The sequence below is a fragment of the Pristiophorus japonicus genome, chromosome 17 (genome assembly GCF_044704955.1).
Source record: "Pristiophorus japonicus isolate sPriJap1 chromosome 17, sPriJap1.hap1, whole genome shotgun sequence".
Lineage (NCBI taxonomy): Eukaryota > Metazoa > Chordata > Chondrichthyes > Pristiophoridae > Pristiophorus > Pristiophorus japonicus.
The window spans coordinates 94228560-94243951 of NC_091993.1; the positions used below are offsets into that span (position 1 = coordinate 94228560).

The 15392-nt window shown below is 45.1% G+C and overlaps 1 protein-coding gene across 3 annotated transcripts in view; it reads right to left on the reverse strand.

Moving 5' to 3' along the window:
* itpr3 (inositol 1,4,5-trisphosphate receptor, type 3) overlaps positions 1 to 15392 on the reverse strand; it is a 341844-nt gene that overhangs the window by 217861 nt on the left and 108591 nt on the right. For all 3 annotated transcript variants that reach the window (XM_070858941.1, XM_070858942.1, XM_070858940.1), the window contains exon 3: positions 1293 to 1414. In XM_070858941.1, coding sequence (XP_070715042.1) covers positions 1293 to 1391 — 99 coding nt within the window. In that variant the 5' untranslated portion in view covers positions 1392 to 1414. The remainder of the gene's footprint in view (positions 1 to 1292; positions 1415 to 15392) is intronic.

Genomic DNA, 15392 nt, shown 5'->3' on the forward strand with positions numbered 1-15392 from the left:
TCACAGTATTGTGTGGGCAGACAGAAGTCTTGCACCACCACATTTCCACTAAGTGAAGGAAAATCCAATCCAGAATGTAATATCAGAACATTCGGAATTCCCAGTGCTGATGCAGCATCATGTCTCTGGTTATCTTCACAGATTTGATTTTTTGTCCCCTTCATTTCTGAAACTCCGAACTCATGCTGAAACACCAATGCTAGTATCCCTAGGACCGCACCCAACTATGTCAGCCGAGACCGAGTGGAAGCAACCAATTCCACCATGGAAGAGGCATCACTTCGGAACCTGTTATCACATGATGCCCACACATACACACTTTCTGGCTTGCGTCAGTGGTTAGTGATCAGAAACAGGAAGTGTCCATCCATAGCCCAGTGGCACTGAGATCAGTTAATTCACCGCAGAGTGAAGGTCCAACCTTCCAGGCCTGTATAACCCAAGCAGTGTATATATCCACTGGACCATCAAGGGAGCTCAAAAGGTCAAGTATTTGAAGACAATATTAAGAAATGGTTTCATGGTATAACGTACCGGCACAGAAACAAGTAGAAAATAATAGAGTTCATCATAGAAATCCATCAAATTTCTGCTCAATAAAACGATGGGTCACAAGACGAGGAACAAAAGTTCCTTTACAGGATTTTCAAATTTAGTACATTATCTTAATGTATCCACAACGCTTCAAAAGTTGTGGATATTTCAAAATTGAATGCTCTTGCCCTTAATTGATGAAGCTTGAAAAGGACAACAGTTTAGAAGACATGACAGTTAGGTCTAAGTAGGACCAGCTGTATTTTTCTATTTACCTTTAAGCGACAGGTATATATTTATTGTATTATCATCAAATATGCTGAGTGGACAGTAGATGTTCCTATAGATCACCATATCATCTGCAATTCTGCAGACCGTCAACCAGGATTCAACAGGCCACATCATACTTGGGTACTTCTTAATCGCTTTTGAAGTGTACAGCGACAATGCACCTTAAATCTTCATCTATTGGGCCTTTGTATGACAAATACAACCAATGTCCCACGTTGTTGAATCATGCCCACTAAAGTATTCAGTGGCCTACACAGTTTGCATGCTGGTAATGTTAATTCTTCAAGATGGCTGGAATTATCTGCCAAGTATGCATACACAAAATAAATTACCTGCAAACACTGAACCACAATTTTTGGGAATTTTTATCAATGATCCACCAGTGAGGCAAAAAAAATCTAATCTATTCTGAAAGGGGTAGTCAAAATCAAAGATTCATGCAAAAAAGCTAAGGAAAGAAACCTTACCTGCAGCTTCTGTAACAATGCGATGTCTGCAATTTTATCTTTGTCCTGCTTTGCTTGTTTTGCTTTCCAGTATTGTTTTTGTGCTGAGTAACGATTCATAGGGCATACTTTGAAAAGGCAATCTGCAAGACAAAGATTTTAGATATTTATTAATAGCATATTATCAAGGACAACTATTAGTCATTCAAAATCATGAGGGCTATTTCGCAGCTCTGTTACTCAACTCGCCATGTTTAATCTGTGGAAATACAAACTGTTGGGATTTGGGTTTCCACAGTTCTCACTGGAGGTCACTAAAACAAAATAACACTGTGTGCATTCTCCCAGAATTACTCAACTTGACTCCACATGCACATCCAGCTGCATCCACTGTTGGGATATTCTTCTGAAACTTTTTAAATAGATTGTTATTGCGCATACTTTTCAACTGAAACAAGAGTTCAAACAGGAAATAAGAGTGGAAGCCAATTAAGCACTTAATGTTTGATGAATAAACAAGCTGATTCAGTGAGACTAAGCTGGCACTGCAGGTGCCTCTTATGCTGCCTATGGGATGAAGTACAGGTGCAGCGTCCAGAATCCAGAACCCTAGGGATCGAGGTCGTTGCGGATTATGCATTTTTCCAGATTTTAGAACGTCTTTCTGATGTCACGAATGCGGAAACACACGAGCCCAGGTTCGGGTTTTTCCAAATGTCAGAAAGGGACTGGGGGGCTGCTCGTCGATGAACTGTTCGGGTTGCCGGGTGGGGCCTCGCTGCCGTGGAGTTGTTCAGGAGGGACCTCGCCGCTGAGATGCTCGCACGGGGGCCCCTCCGGCGAGGACCTGATCGGGGGGGGGGGGGGGGTCCCGCCACAGAGGAAGTGTTTGGGCAGGGCCCCGCCGCCGTGGAGGAGCTCCTTGTCTGGCCCAGGGTAGGTGGGGTCGGGCAGCCGAGGTAAAAAGGAGGGAGAGGGTCCGGGGCGAAATCGGGCCGGGGTGAGGTCAGGCCCCGCGAATTCAGGGCGGGCGAAGTCAGGCCGGGGCGAAGTCGATTCACCGAGGCAGGGGGAGTCCGGATATCGGAACATTTTCCGGTTTTCGGACAACCCCGCCATGGATCGGTGTCCGGATTCAAAACATTTTGGATTCCGGAACTCCAGATTTTGGAGGTCGAACCTGTACCACCAACTACCCATATTGCATGCTCGTAATTTAAAGTCTTGGGGTTATCTCACTGTCCTTTGGGACGGGGAATTACTCTTCTATTTCTACAGTCTGGAATCACTGAGGGTGTTTTTTCCCAATGTGATCTCCCAATTCCATTTTCCATGTCAAATTCTATCAGTTTCATTGTTCATCATTCCCTGACATCGAAGGTAGACTAAGTGATTTGATGTCATACTTCAACGAAGGTACTTTGGTACATCGTGCTTTTGTCAGTTCAGGTCATGGGAGAGCAATGTCCATATGCCGGCTGCCCACATTTACATTGCTAAAACCAGATCCATTTCCAGAATTATAGACCCACAAAAATACACTTCTTTGTGTAGTGAAATGATTTTGTGTCAAAAAAATGTACATACAAGGCCCGAAATTCACCGTCACCGAAGGGACGGCTACTGCGGAGTTTGGGCGCCCGAGGACTTGTCCCTCCTCGGGGTGGGGTTTCAGTGGTGCGCACTTCCACTGGAAATGGCAGAGTGAAGCCGGAGTAAAGGAGACGTTTCGTGCGGTGAGGGAAGCAGCGGGCGGGCCACTGGAAAACGGACACCACCTGGATTTTCAGCTATAAAAAGGTAGGAGTTCTTCAGGCAGTGTCCCCGCCAGATATTCGAGTCGGTGCTCGAATGCTACACCGCTGGAGTGTCGCTGGGATTGGGGCCCTTTGTCAGGAAAATAGTTTAATTAAATTTTGCTTTTAATTTAGAGTGTAATAAGTTGTAATGATTGTTTTTGCTTCATTAAACCTGCTGACTCTTTAGTGGAGGCCTCACTGTGGGTTGCAGAGACATGTTTGGCAGTGTTCACCCTGAGGATGGGAGGAGTGTTGAGAGGGCGACACCTCGTACACCTGGTGACAAACAGGGCGACACACAGGAGAAGGCGTCGCCGTCAGCACCGTGCAGACAGGCAGCGCGCAAGGGAGGCAGTAGCCATGGCTGCACAACTGAGAGAAGGGCGTGCAGATGTGCGCAGACCTGCAGCTAGAGAGGATGGCCAGGAAGGAGATGGCATCAGGAGAGTGAGGAAGGCTGCCGCCCCCCCAACCCCCCCGCCACCCCCTACAAATACTGGGAGAGGAGCCTTTCCAGCAAGAGCCTCCACAGGAGCATGAGAAGGAGGAGGACCAGGGAGATGGCCAGCAGGCAGCTTCCAGGGGAGGTGGGCAACGCAGACATGGGGGAAGGAGGCCATACCCTCAAAGGGTCTTCTGACTTCAGTTCTCCTTCCTACAGCTCACTGATGAGCAATGCCTGCAAAGGCTACGATTTGGGACGGAAGTACTGAGGGAGCTCTGCAGGTCATAAGAGAAGATCTGCAGCCTCAAACACATCTCGGGACCACCCTCACCATGGAGACCAAGCTCACCATCGCCGTGAATTTTTACGCAACGGGGGCTTCCAGTCTGCCACTGCAGACATTGGCAACATCTCCCAATTCTCGGCATATCGGTGCATTCGGCAGGTCACAGATGCACTGTACAGCAGAAGGGTCCAGTACATCTCCTTCCCGATGACAAGGGACAAACAGGTGGAGCGGTAGGCCAGAGTTGCCTGAATGGCAGGCTTCCCGAGGGTGCAGGGTGCCATTGACTGCACACACGTTGGGCTGAGGGTGCCACATCATCACCCCGAGATCTGTGTGAACCGCAAAGGCTTAGGTGACCACCAGCGTCAGATCCTGGCTGTTGATGTGAGGTACTCAGGAAGCAGCCATGATTCGTTCATTCTGCCCCAGACTAGTATGCCCGCCATCTTCATCGGCCCAAATCAGGATTGCGGTTGGCTGCTTGGGGACAAGAGATATCCCCTGTCCACTTGGCTGCTCACTCCTCTGCGGAACTCCAGGACAGCGCCAGAGCATGCATACAATGTCGCTCATTGTGCCACCAGGTGCATCATCGAACAATGCATAGGCATCCTTTAGCAGAGGTTCCGGTGCCTGGACCGCTCTGGTGGCACCTTGCAGGACACTCCTCAATGGGTCTCCATAATCGTCGTGGTCTGCTGCATGCTGCACAACCTGGCCATCATGAGGGGACCGCCGCTGGAGGTGGAGCCAGCAGTACCACCTGAGGAGGAGGAAGAGGAAGAGGAGGAGGAGGAGGCACAGCAGGAAAAGGAGGAGAAGGAGGAGGTGGAGGTGGAGGAGGAGGATCCCATCGTCCCAGAGCTAGGAGGTGTCGTCCCCATCGCAACCCTGGAAGGGGGGGTGCAGCTGCGTCTCACAGCTGCTCGCTTCAGATAACCCTAGCCACACATGACCCTCCAGCTCCTACTTTAATGGCCATCACAATGAGTGCCTTAACGCAGAATTGCCCACTCCCAAATGAAACACTTGGCCAGATATATGTGCCAAAAATAAAGATTTCTCCAATTATCCAAATCACTGCAAAAACAGACCATAAAGAATATAATAATATTCGAATCATTTTTTACCCCTGTGCATCTCACTATAACACCTCTTACGCATGATTACCCTAACACAACGCCTAACTGTCATCCCTGTGGCTACATCATGTGTCCGGGAAGGCTGCTGTGTTGTTGTCTGGGACCTACAGCTGTCCTTCTAGGATGTCCTGGAACACCTCTGAGCCTGGAAGGGCCGGGTGCAGATTGGCCAGCACCCTCCTGGGAGGATGCATCTTCACATATATGGGGTTGCCTTACACCATCCCTGCAATCTCCCTCCATGCATTATGTACTGGCGGTCTGCCAGGTCTCCCTACGTCAGGAAACAATATTCTTCTTCTGTCCTCCACGATGTCCATCAGTGTCTCCAGCTCTATATCAGTGAACCTGTTGGCTCTTGCACCTCTTACACCAGCCATCCTTCCAACCTCCTTCCCCGCTCAGGGCCTTGCTGCAAACCCTGGCCTTTTTAACTGGCTCATTAGAAACCCTTACCTGCATGCTGAATTACTCACTGGTGATAGCGCTCAAATTAAGACAGCTACACCGCTGAAAAATCCACTTTGGAAGGGTTCATTAGCGCTGGAACCCATTTGTTCACTTTTGGAGCTGAATATGGGGTGGCCCAGCCACAAAACTTTTTTGGTGCTAATGGCCACAAAAAGCGGGGGGAGCACCAGCTTTCCAGCGGTACTGACTTTCCGGCCCAGAGTCTTGAGAGTTTATAAAGATACTGATTACAGATTTTACAAGATGCGTCTAAAGACCTATTTTCACAAATCAGATATTCGTGCTAATATCCAATTTGTCTGCAATTGACTCCTCTTCAATGTATAACTTTTTAATCATTGGATCTTTATATAACTATGACGAGCATTTACTCAACAGGAACAGATAGAATGTGTGATATATAGCAAGAATTCTGGTGTGAATAGTAACTAGAAATAGAAAGTGAGGAAAAACTGGCATTCTCTCTCGTCTTTCACGACCTTGGGATGTCCCAAAGCACTTAACAGATAATGAACTACACTTGAATTGTGGTCACTGTTGTAATGTAGGAAATTCAGCAGACGATTTACACAGAGCAAGTTCGCACAAACAGTAATGTTATACTGATCAGATAATCTGTTTTAGTGATGTTGGTTAAAGGATAAATATAAACACTGAGAAAAACTACATCCATCTCAGGGTGCAGAAGAGAGCTCAGTTTAACATTTCAGTACAGCGTTAGAGTGCCAGCGTAGATTTTGAACTCAAGCCCATGGAGTGGGTCTTGTAGCCACAACCTTCGTACTCAGAGGCGAGAGCCAACATTGAGCAATGGCTGACACCAACGATAAGTATAATTCAGTGCAAACTTCATTTAATCAAGCAACCCAATAAATATTATGATATATTATATATTTATAAAAAAGACATACAACAAAAGAAGCTGCTGGTTTATGATATTTACAGCATTATACACTCTCAGATAGATTGAATTGCATTGTGCAATTGCTGTTGTTATGAGGATAAATGTGGCAGCAGCAAACTGCAATGAGATGAATGTTTTTGTGGTGTTGAGCAGAATATTAACCACAATAGCAGTCAGCTCTTCCACAAATGTGCCATGGGCTCTTTAACATCCACCTACACCACCAAAACAGGAAGACATGACCTTGATTTAATGTCGCATCCAAACAAAAGCACCTTCTGCAATGAAACTCCTTCAGCGTTGCACTGAACTATCAGCCTACATAAGTCCTTTCATGAACCTTAAACCCACACCTCTGACTCAGAGGCAAGAGTGCTACCAAGTAAGCCAACTGACAAGTCTTTCCATCTTGAATGTTAGCAATTACGGTTTAAATAGTGGAGTAAAGTCAAATATAAATAGTTATTATACAGTTCCTTAATGTACATTAAATCACTCTATGAATCTCAAAGTATTTTTATCTGTGCTAAAGAATACACAAGTCAAAATGGAATTAGCTCTTACCCAGACCCCCTATCAAGAGTGAACTGATTCTGGGTCTATCTGGGGAGTTCGTGAGACGGGAGTCAAAGGAGGCCAGTGGCCTATAAAGGCCCATCAGCGAGGAGTTCAGGGAGTTCATGAGGCGGGAGTCAGAGAAGGCCAGCGGCCTATAAAGGCCCTTCAGCGAGGAGTTCGGGGAGTTCGTGAGGCGGGAGTCAGAGGAGGCCAGCGGCCTATAAAGGCCCTTCAGCGAGGAGTTCGGGGAGTTCATGAGACGGGAGTCAGAGAAGGCCAGCGGCCTATAAAGGCCCTTCAGCGAGGAGTTCGGGGAGTTCGTGAGGCGGGAGTCAGAGGAGGCCAGCGGCCTATAAAGGCCCTTCAGCGAGGAGTTCGGGGAGTTCATGAGGCGGGAGTCAGAGAAGGCCAGCGGCCTATAAAGGCCCTTTAGCGAGGAGTTCGGGGAGTTCGTGAGGCGGGAGTCAGAGGAGGAGCCAGCTGGTGCCGCTGCAGTGAAGGAAGGCAAAAAAGAAGTAGAAAGAAATCGAAAGGTGATGTCACAGCCAAGGGGGTAAGTGATTGGCCGGTGATTGGTGAGTAGTTTTTCTTTTTCATTTCTTTATCAGGAAGTAACCTTTAGCATTATTGTTGCCAATGTAAGTTTATCTAAGGGTTAAGTCATGGCAGGAGAGCTCGGACACATGTTATGCTCCTCCTGTGCTATGTGGGAAGTCAGGGACGCTTCCAGTGTCCCTGACGACTACATGTGCGGGAAGTGCATCCGCCTGCAGCACCTGACAGACCACATTGAGGCACTGGAGCTGCGGGTGGAATTACTCTGGTGCATCCGCGATGCTGAGGATGACGTGAATAGCACGTTCAGTGAGTTGGTCTTACCGCAGGTAACGGTTACACAGCCAGATAGGGGATGGGTGACCAACAGGAAGAGCAGTGGAAGGAAGGTAGTGCAGGGGTCCCCTGCGGTAATCCCCCTGCAGAACAGATACACCGCTTTGGATACTGTTGAGGGGGATGACTCATCAGGGGAGAGCAACAGCAGCCAAGTTCATGGCACCGTGAGTGGCTCTGTTGTACAGGAGGGCAGGAAATAGAGTGGGAGAGCAATAGTGATAGGGGATTCTATTGTAAGGCGAATAGATAGATGTTTCTGCCGCCGCAACCGAGACTCCAGGATGGTGTGTTGCCTCGGTGCAAGGGTCAAGGATGTCTCAGAGCGGATGCAGGATATTTTGAAGGGGGACGGTAAACAGCCAGTTGTCGTGGTGCATATAGGTACCAACGATATAGGTAAAAAACGGGATAAGGTCCTACAAGACGAATGTGGGGTGCTCGGAGCTAAATTTAAAAGTAGTAATCTCAGGATTGCTACCAGTGCCACGTGCTAGTCAGAGTAGGAATCGCAGGACAGCTCAGATGAATACGTGGCTTGAGGAGTGGTGCAGAAGGGAGGGATTCAAATTCCTGGGACATTGGAACCGGTTCTGGGGGAGGTGGGACCAGTACAAACCAGACGGTCTGCACCTGGGCAGGACGGGAACCAATGTCCGAGGGGGAGTGTTTGCTGGTGCTGTTGGGGAGGGGTTAAACTAATACGCAGGGGGATGGAAACCTATGCAGGGAGACAGAAGAAAGTAGATGGGGCAGAAGCAAAAGATAGAAAGAAGAAAAGTAAAAGTGGAGGGCAGAGAAACCCAATGCAAAAAGCAAAAAGGGCCACATTACAGCAAAATTCTAAAGGGGCAAAGGATGTTAAAAAGACAAGCTTGAAGGCTCTGTGCCTCAATGTGAGGAGTATTCGAAATAAGGTGGATGAATTAACTGGGCAGATAGCAGTTAATGGATATGATGTAATTGGCATCACGGAGACATGGCTCCAGGGTAATCAAGGCTGGGAACTCAACATCCAGAGGTATTCAACATTTAGGAAAGATAAACAGAAAGAAAAAGGAGGTGAGTGGCGTTGCTGGTTAAAGAGGAAATTAATGCAATAGTAAGGAAGAACATTAGCTTGGATGATGTGGAAGCGGTATGGGTAGAGCTACGGAATACCAAAGGGCAGAAAACGCGAGTGGGAGTTGTGTACAGACCACCAAACAGTAGTAGTGAGGTTGGGGACAGCATCAAACAAGAAATTAGGGATGCATGCAATAAAGGTACAGCAGTTACCATGGGCGACTTTAATCTACATATTGATTGGGCTAACCAAACTGGTAGCAATGCGATGGAGGAGGATTTCCTGGAGTGCATTAGGGATGGTTTTCTGGAGCAATATGTCGAGGAGCCAACTAGAGGGCTGGCCATCCTGGACTGGGTGATGTGTAATGAGAAAAGACTAATTAGCAATCTTGTTGTGCGAGGCCCCTTGGAGAAGAATGACCATAATATGGTAGAATTCTTTATTAAGATGGAGAGTTAATTCAGAGAATAGGGTCCTGAACTTAAGGAAAGGTAACTTTGATGGTATGAGACGTGAATTGGCTAGAATAGTCTGGCGAGTGATACTTAAAAGGGTTGATGGTGGATAGGCAATGGCAAACATTTAAAGATCACATGGATGAACTTCGACAATTGTACATCCCTGTCTGGAGTAAAAATAAAACAGGGAAGGTGGCTCAACCGTGGCTAACAAGGGAAATTAAGGATAGTGTTAAATCCAAGAGGCATATAAATTGGCCAGAAAAAGCAGCAAACCTGAGGACTGGGAGAAATTTAGAATTCAGCAGAGGAGGACAAAGGGTTTAATTAAAAGGGGGAAAATAGAGTACGAGAAGAAGCTTGCCGGGAACACAAAAACTGACTGCAAAAGCTTCCATAAATATGTGAAGAGAAAAAGATTAGTGAAGACAAACGTAGGTCCCTTGCAGTGGGATTCAGGTGAATTTATAATGGGGAACAAAGAAATGGCAGACCAATTGAACAAATACTTTGGTTCTGTCTTCACGAAGGAAGACACAAATAACCTTCCGGAAGTACTAGGGGACCGAGGATCTAGTGAGAAGGAGGAACTGAAGGATATCCTTATTAGTCAGGAAATTGTGTTAGGAAAATTGATGGGATTGAAAGCCGTAAAATCCCCGGGGCCTGATAGTCTGCATCCCAGAGTACTTAAGGAAGTAGCCCTCGAAATAATGGATGCATTGGTGATCATTTTCGAGCACTCTATCGACTCTGGATTGGTTCCTATGGACTGGAGGGTAGCTAATGTAACACCACTTTTTAAGAAGGGAGGGAGAGAGAAAGCGGGTAATTATAGACCGGTTAGCCTGACATCAGTAGTGGGGAAAATGTTGGAATCAATTATTAAAGATGAAATAGCAGCACATTTGGAAAGCAGTGACAGGATCGGTCCAAGTCAACATGGATTTATGAAAGGGAAATCCTGCTTGACAAATCTTCTTGAATTTTTTGAGGATGTAACTGGTAGAGTGGACAATGGAGAACCAGTGGATGTGGTGTATTTCAAAAGGCTTTTGACAAGGTTCCACACGAGAGATTGGTGTGCAAAATTAAAGCACATGGTTTTGGGGGTAATGTACTGACTTGGATAGAGAACTGGTTGGCAGACAGGAAGCAGAGAGTTGGGATAAATGGGTCTTTTTCAGAATGGCAGGCAGTGACTAGTAGGGTGCTGCAGGGCTCAGTGCTGGGACTCCAGCTATTTACAATATACATTAATGATTTGGATGAGGGAATTGATTGTAATATCTCCAAGTTTGCAGATGACACTAAGCTGGGTGGCGGTGTAAGCTGTGAGGAGGACGCTAAAAGGCTGCAGGCTGAATTGGACAGGATGGTGAGTGGGCAAACGAGTGGCAGATGCAGCATAATGTGGATAAATGTGAGGTTATCCACTTTGGTGGCAAAAACACGAAGGCAGAATATTATCTGAATGGCGGCAGATTAGGAAAAGGGGAGGTGCAACGAGACCTGGGTGTCATGGTACATCAGTCATTGAATGTTGGCATACAGGTACAGCAGGCGGTGAAGAAGGCAAATGGTATGTTGGCCTTCATAGTTAGGGGATTTGAGGATAGGAGCAGGGAGGTCTTACTGCAGTTGTGCAGGGCCTTCGTGAGGCCTCACCTGGAATATTGTGTTCAATTTTGGTCTCCTAATCTGAGGAAGGACGTTCTTGCTATTGAGGGAGTGCAGCGAAGGTTCACCAGACTAATTCCCGGGATAGCAGGACTGACATATGAAGAGAGACTGGATCGACCCGGCCTGTATTCACTGGAGTTTAGAAGGATGAGAAGGGCTCTCATAGAAACATATAAAATTCTGACGGGACTTCACAGGTTAGATGCAGGAAGAATGTTTCCGATGTTGGGGAAGTCCAGGACCAGGGGACATAGTCTTAGGATAAGGGGTAAGCCATTTAGAACTGAGATGAGGAGAAACTTCTTCACCCAGAGAGTTGTTAACCTGTGGAATTCTCTACCGCAGAGAGTTGTTGATGCCAGTTCATTGGATATATTCAAGAGGGTGTTAGATATGGCCTTTATGGTTAAAGGGATCAAGGGGTATGGAGAGAAAGCAGGAAAGGGGTACTGAGGTGAATGATCAGCCATGATCTTATTGAATGGTGGTGCAGTTTCGAAGGGCCGAATGGCCTATTCCTGCACCTATTTTCTATCTTTCTATGTTTCTATATTCTAATTTATCACATAATATTTTGGGCTGGATTTTCACCGACTTTGCGACTGGGTTTTCGCCGCGATTTGACCCTCCACAGCGAAAACCCGGTCGGCGGGATCCTTGCACCATCTCTTTGCACCGACGTGCAACGAAGCAGATCGCGTTTGTGTCGCATTTTCGGCACTCTCCCGTCCCTTACGCCATGCCAGAATACCGACAGGGTCAAACCTGTCGGTGCAGCCCTGCAGGCAGCAGTAAGTATGAAGATCTGCAAAAAGGTAAGTTAAAGTTTTTATTTTTTTTATTTTTTGCAGCGAGTTAGTAGGTAAGGGTTTTTTGAATGTTTTTTGCAATTTTTGTTTTTGTTTTTCCCCCGCTCCCAAGGCCTCTCTCGCAGCGCTACCGGCCCCAGACTAAAGTTGCCGAAACTCACGGTTTGCGCCGCGCATCCTCGTGCAATGCCGACTTTACCGATGACATAAAGGCCAAAAGTTAGGCCTAAAAACGGTAGCACGGCGAAAATGGTAATTTTGGAGTAAAACTACCGTTTTGGCTGAAAACGAAAATCTAGTTCATTAATGCCTGCAATATTTTCAGTTTACTGCAGAATACACAGATTTACATTCAGTTTGTCACAGAAAAGGCCTTAATAGAAATAAAACAGTTTTTTTTGCCATTAGTCTCTCACTCAGATTCCCAATAATTTCAGCATATTTTAGGTTGACTCATCTTCATGGCACTCACAGCTGTGTGCCATGATGTGCTGATTTCCTTCCTCCTAAATACAAGTGGAAAGAATGACATCAGGGAATGATCTCACAGTGTGTAAGAATAAATGCTTAATGCAAGATATCGGAACAGGAGTAGGCCATTCCACCCTCAAGCCTGTTCCGCCATTCAATGATCTGTATCGTAACTGCATCCACCTGCCTTGGCTCCTTTTATACCATAGTCTAGCTATCTTGGATTTAACATTATTAATTGAGCTAGCATCTACTGCCTTTTGTGGGAGAGAGTTTCACACTTCTACCACCCTTTGCGAGAAGAAATGTTTCCTAACTTCTCTCTTGAATGGCCTACTCTGATTTTAAGGCTATGTTCCTTGTCCTTGACACCCCCACCAGCAGAAAACGTGTCTCTCTATCCAATCAATTCTTTTCAAAATCCTAAAACCTCAATCAAATCACTCCTTAAACTTCCGTATTCCAGGGAATATATGCCTAGTTTTTGTAACCACTTCATAATCTAATCCTTGGAGCCCTGGTAAAATTCTGCTGAACCTGTGCTACACTCCATTCAAGACCAATATATCCTTTCTAATATGCGGATGTACTCTAACCAGGGTTTTGTACAGCTGTAGCAACACTTCAGCCCCTTAATATTCTAACCATCTAGTTGTAAAGGCTAACATTCCATTGCCTTTTTGATTATTTTTTACACCTGACTATTACATTTTAGTGATCTGTGTATAGATCTCTTTGGACCTCCACTGTTCCTAACTTTTCACCATTTAAATAATACTCGGATCTATACTTTATTGGTCCAAAATGGATGACCTCACATTTACCTGCGCTGAAATCCAGATGCCACAGTTTTTGCCACTCACTTAAACTATCACTATCTCTTTGTATTTTTATGCCCCCGTCTACCCTACTTACGACACCACCAAACTTCATGTCATTGGCAAACTTGGATATATGACTCTCTATTGTGTTACCCATGTCATTATTAAATATCGTGAATTTTTGAGCCCCAGCACAGATCCTTATGGAACACCACTAGTCACTCCCTTCCTTCCAATTATCCTTGCTCTTCCACCTAACCAATCTCCTAATCAGTTCAATAATTGCCTTCAATTCCATGAGCTTTAATTATCGTCTCTTATGTGGAACCTTAGTGGATGCCTTCTAGAAGTCCATATAAACAATATCCATAGACATATCTCTGTCTACTATTTTAGTTACGTCCTCAAAAAATTCAATGAGGTTTGTTAGACATGACCTATCCTTTACAAATCCATGTTGGCTCTGTGTAATCAGTTCAAAATTTCTCTTAAGTGCTCAATCACTCTGTCCTTAATTATAGATTCCAATAACTGCTCCATAACAAATTATAGACTAATAGGTCTATAATTTCCGAGTTACTCTCTCTCACCTAAATGATGGAGTTACATTTGCAATTTTCCAATCTTAAGGGACAATTGCTGAATCGAGAGAGCTTTGGAAGATTATGGATAAAGCATCTGTAATTTTCTCAATACTTCCTTTAAAACCCTGTGGTGGAAACCATCAGATCTTGAGGATTTGTCAGTCTTTGGTGCCATTATTTTTCTAATACTGTTTTCTAGCTTACATTAACTTTAGTCCCAAAAATACATTCCATTGAGAAAGAAGAACTCCACGAGAAAAGTGATCCATCCATGGCTAACCAAAGAAGTGAAGGATAGCATTAGATTGAAAGAAGCTTATAATGTTGCAAGCCTGAGGATTGGGAGAGTTTTAGAAACCAGCAAAGGATTACCAAAAAATTGATAAAAAGGGAAAAAATAGAACATGAGAGAAAACTAGCAAGAAATATAAAAACAGATTGTAAGAGCTTCTACAAGTATGGAAAAAGGAAGAGAGTAGCAAAAGTAAATGTTGGTCCCTTAGAGGCCAAGACAGGAGAAATTATTATGGGGAATAAGGAAATGGCAGAAACGTTAAACAAATATTTTGTATCTGTCTTCACAGTAGAAGGCACAAAAAGCATACCTAAAATGGTGAGGAACCAAGGATCTAATGAGGGCGAGGAACTTAACGTAACTAATACAAGTAGAGAAAAAATACAAGAGAAACTAAAGGGAATAAAAGCCAACAAATCTCCTGGACCCAACGGCCTACATCCTAGGATTCTTAAAGAGATAGTGGATGCTTTGGTTTTGATCTTCTAAAATTCCATAGATTCTAGAACATCCCCAGCGGATTAGATGGTAGCAAATATAACACTGCTATTCAAGAAAGGAGGGAGAGAGAAAATAGGGAACTACAGGCCAGTTAGCCTGACACCAGTCATTGGGAAAATGCTGGAATCCATTGTTGAAGAAGATGTATCAGGTGCACTTAGAAAATCATAACATGATTCGGCAGAATCAACATGGTTTTATGAAAGGGAAATCGTGTTTGACAAATTTATTAGAGTTTTTTGAGGATGTAACTAGCACGGTAGATAAAGGGGAACCAGTGGATGTTGTATATTTTGATTTCCAAAAGGCATTCGATAAGGTGCCACAATAAAGGTTATTACACAAGATAGGGGCTCATGGGATTGGAGGTAATGTATTAGCATGGATAAAGGATTGGTTAATGGACAGAAAGCAGGCAGTAGGGATAAATGGGTCATTTTCAGGTTGGCAGGCTGTTAACTAGTGGGGTGCCGCAAGGATCAGTGCTGGGGCCTCAGCTATTTCTAATCTATATTAATGACCTAGATGAAGGGACCAAGTGTAATGTATCCAGGTTTGCTAATAATACAAAGCTAGGTGGGACAGTAAGCTGTGAGGAGAACAAAAAGAGTCTGCAAAGGGATATTGATAGACTAAGTGAGTGGTGAGTAAGGTAGCAGATGGAGTATAATGTAGGGAAATGTGAGGTTATTTACTTTGGTAGGAAGAATAGAAAATCAGAATATTTCTTAAATAGTGAGAAACTTTTAAATGTTGGTGGTTCAGAGAGATTTGGGTGTCCTTGTGCAAGAAACACAAAGCTAGCAGGCAGGTTCGGCAAGCAATAAGGAAGGCAAATGGCATGTTGACCTTTATTGCAAGGGCATGGAGTATAAGAGTAAGGAAGTCTTGCTACAATTGTACAGGGCCTTGGTGAGACCACACCTGGAGT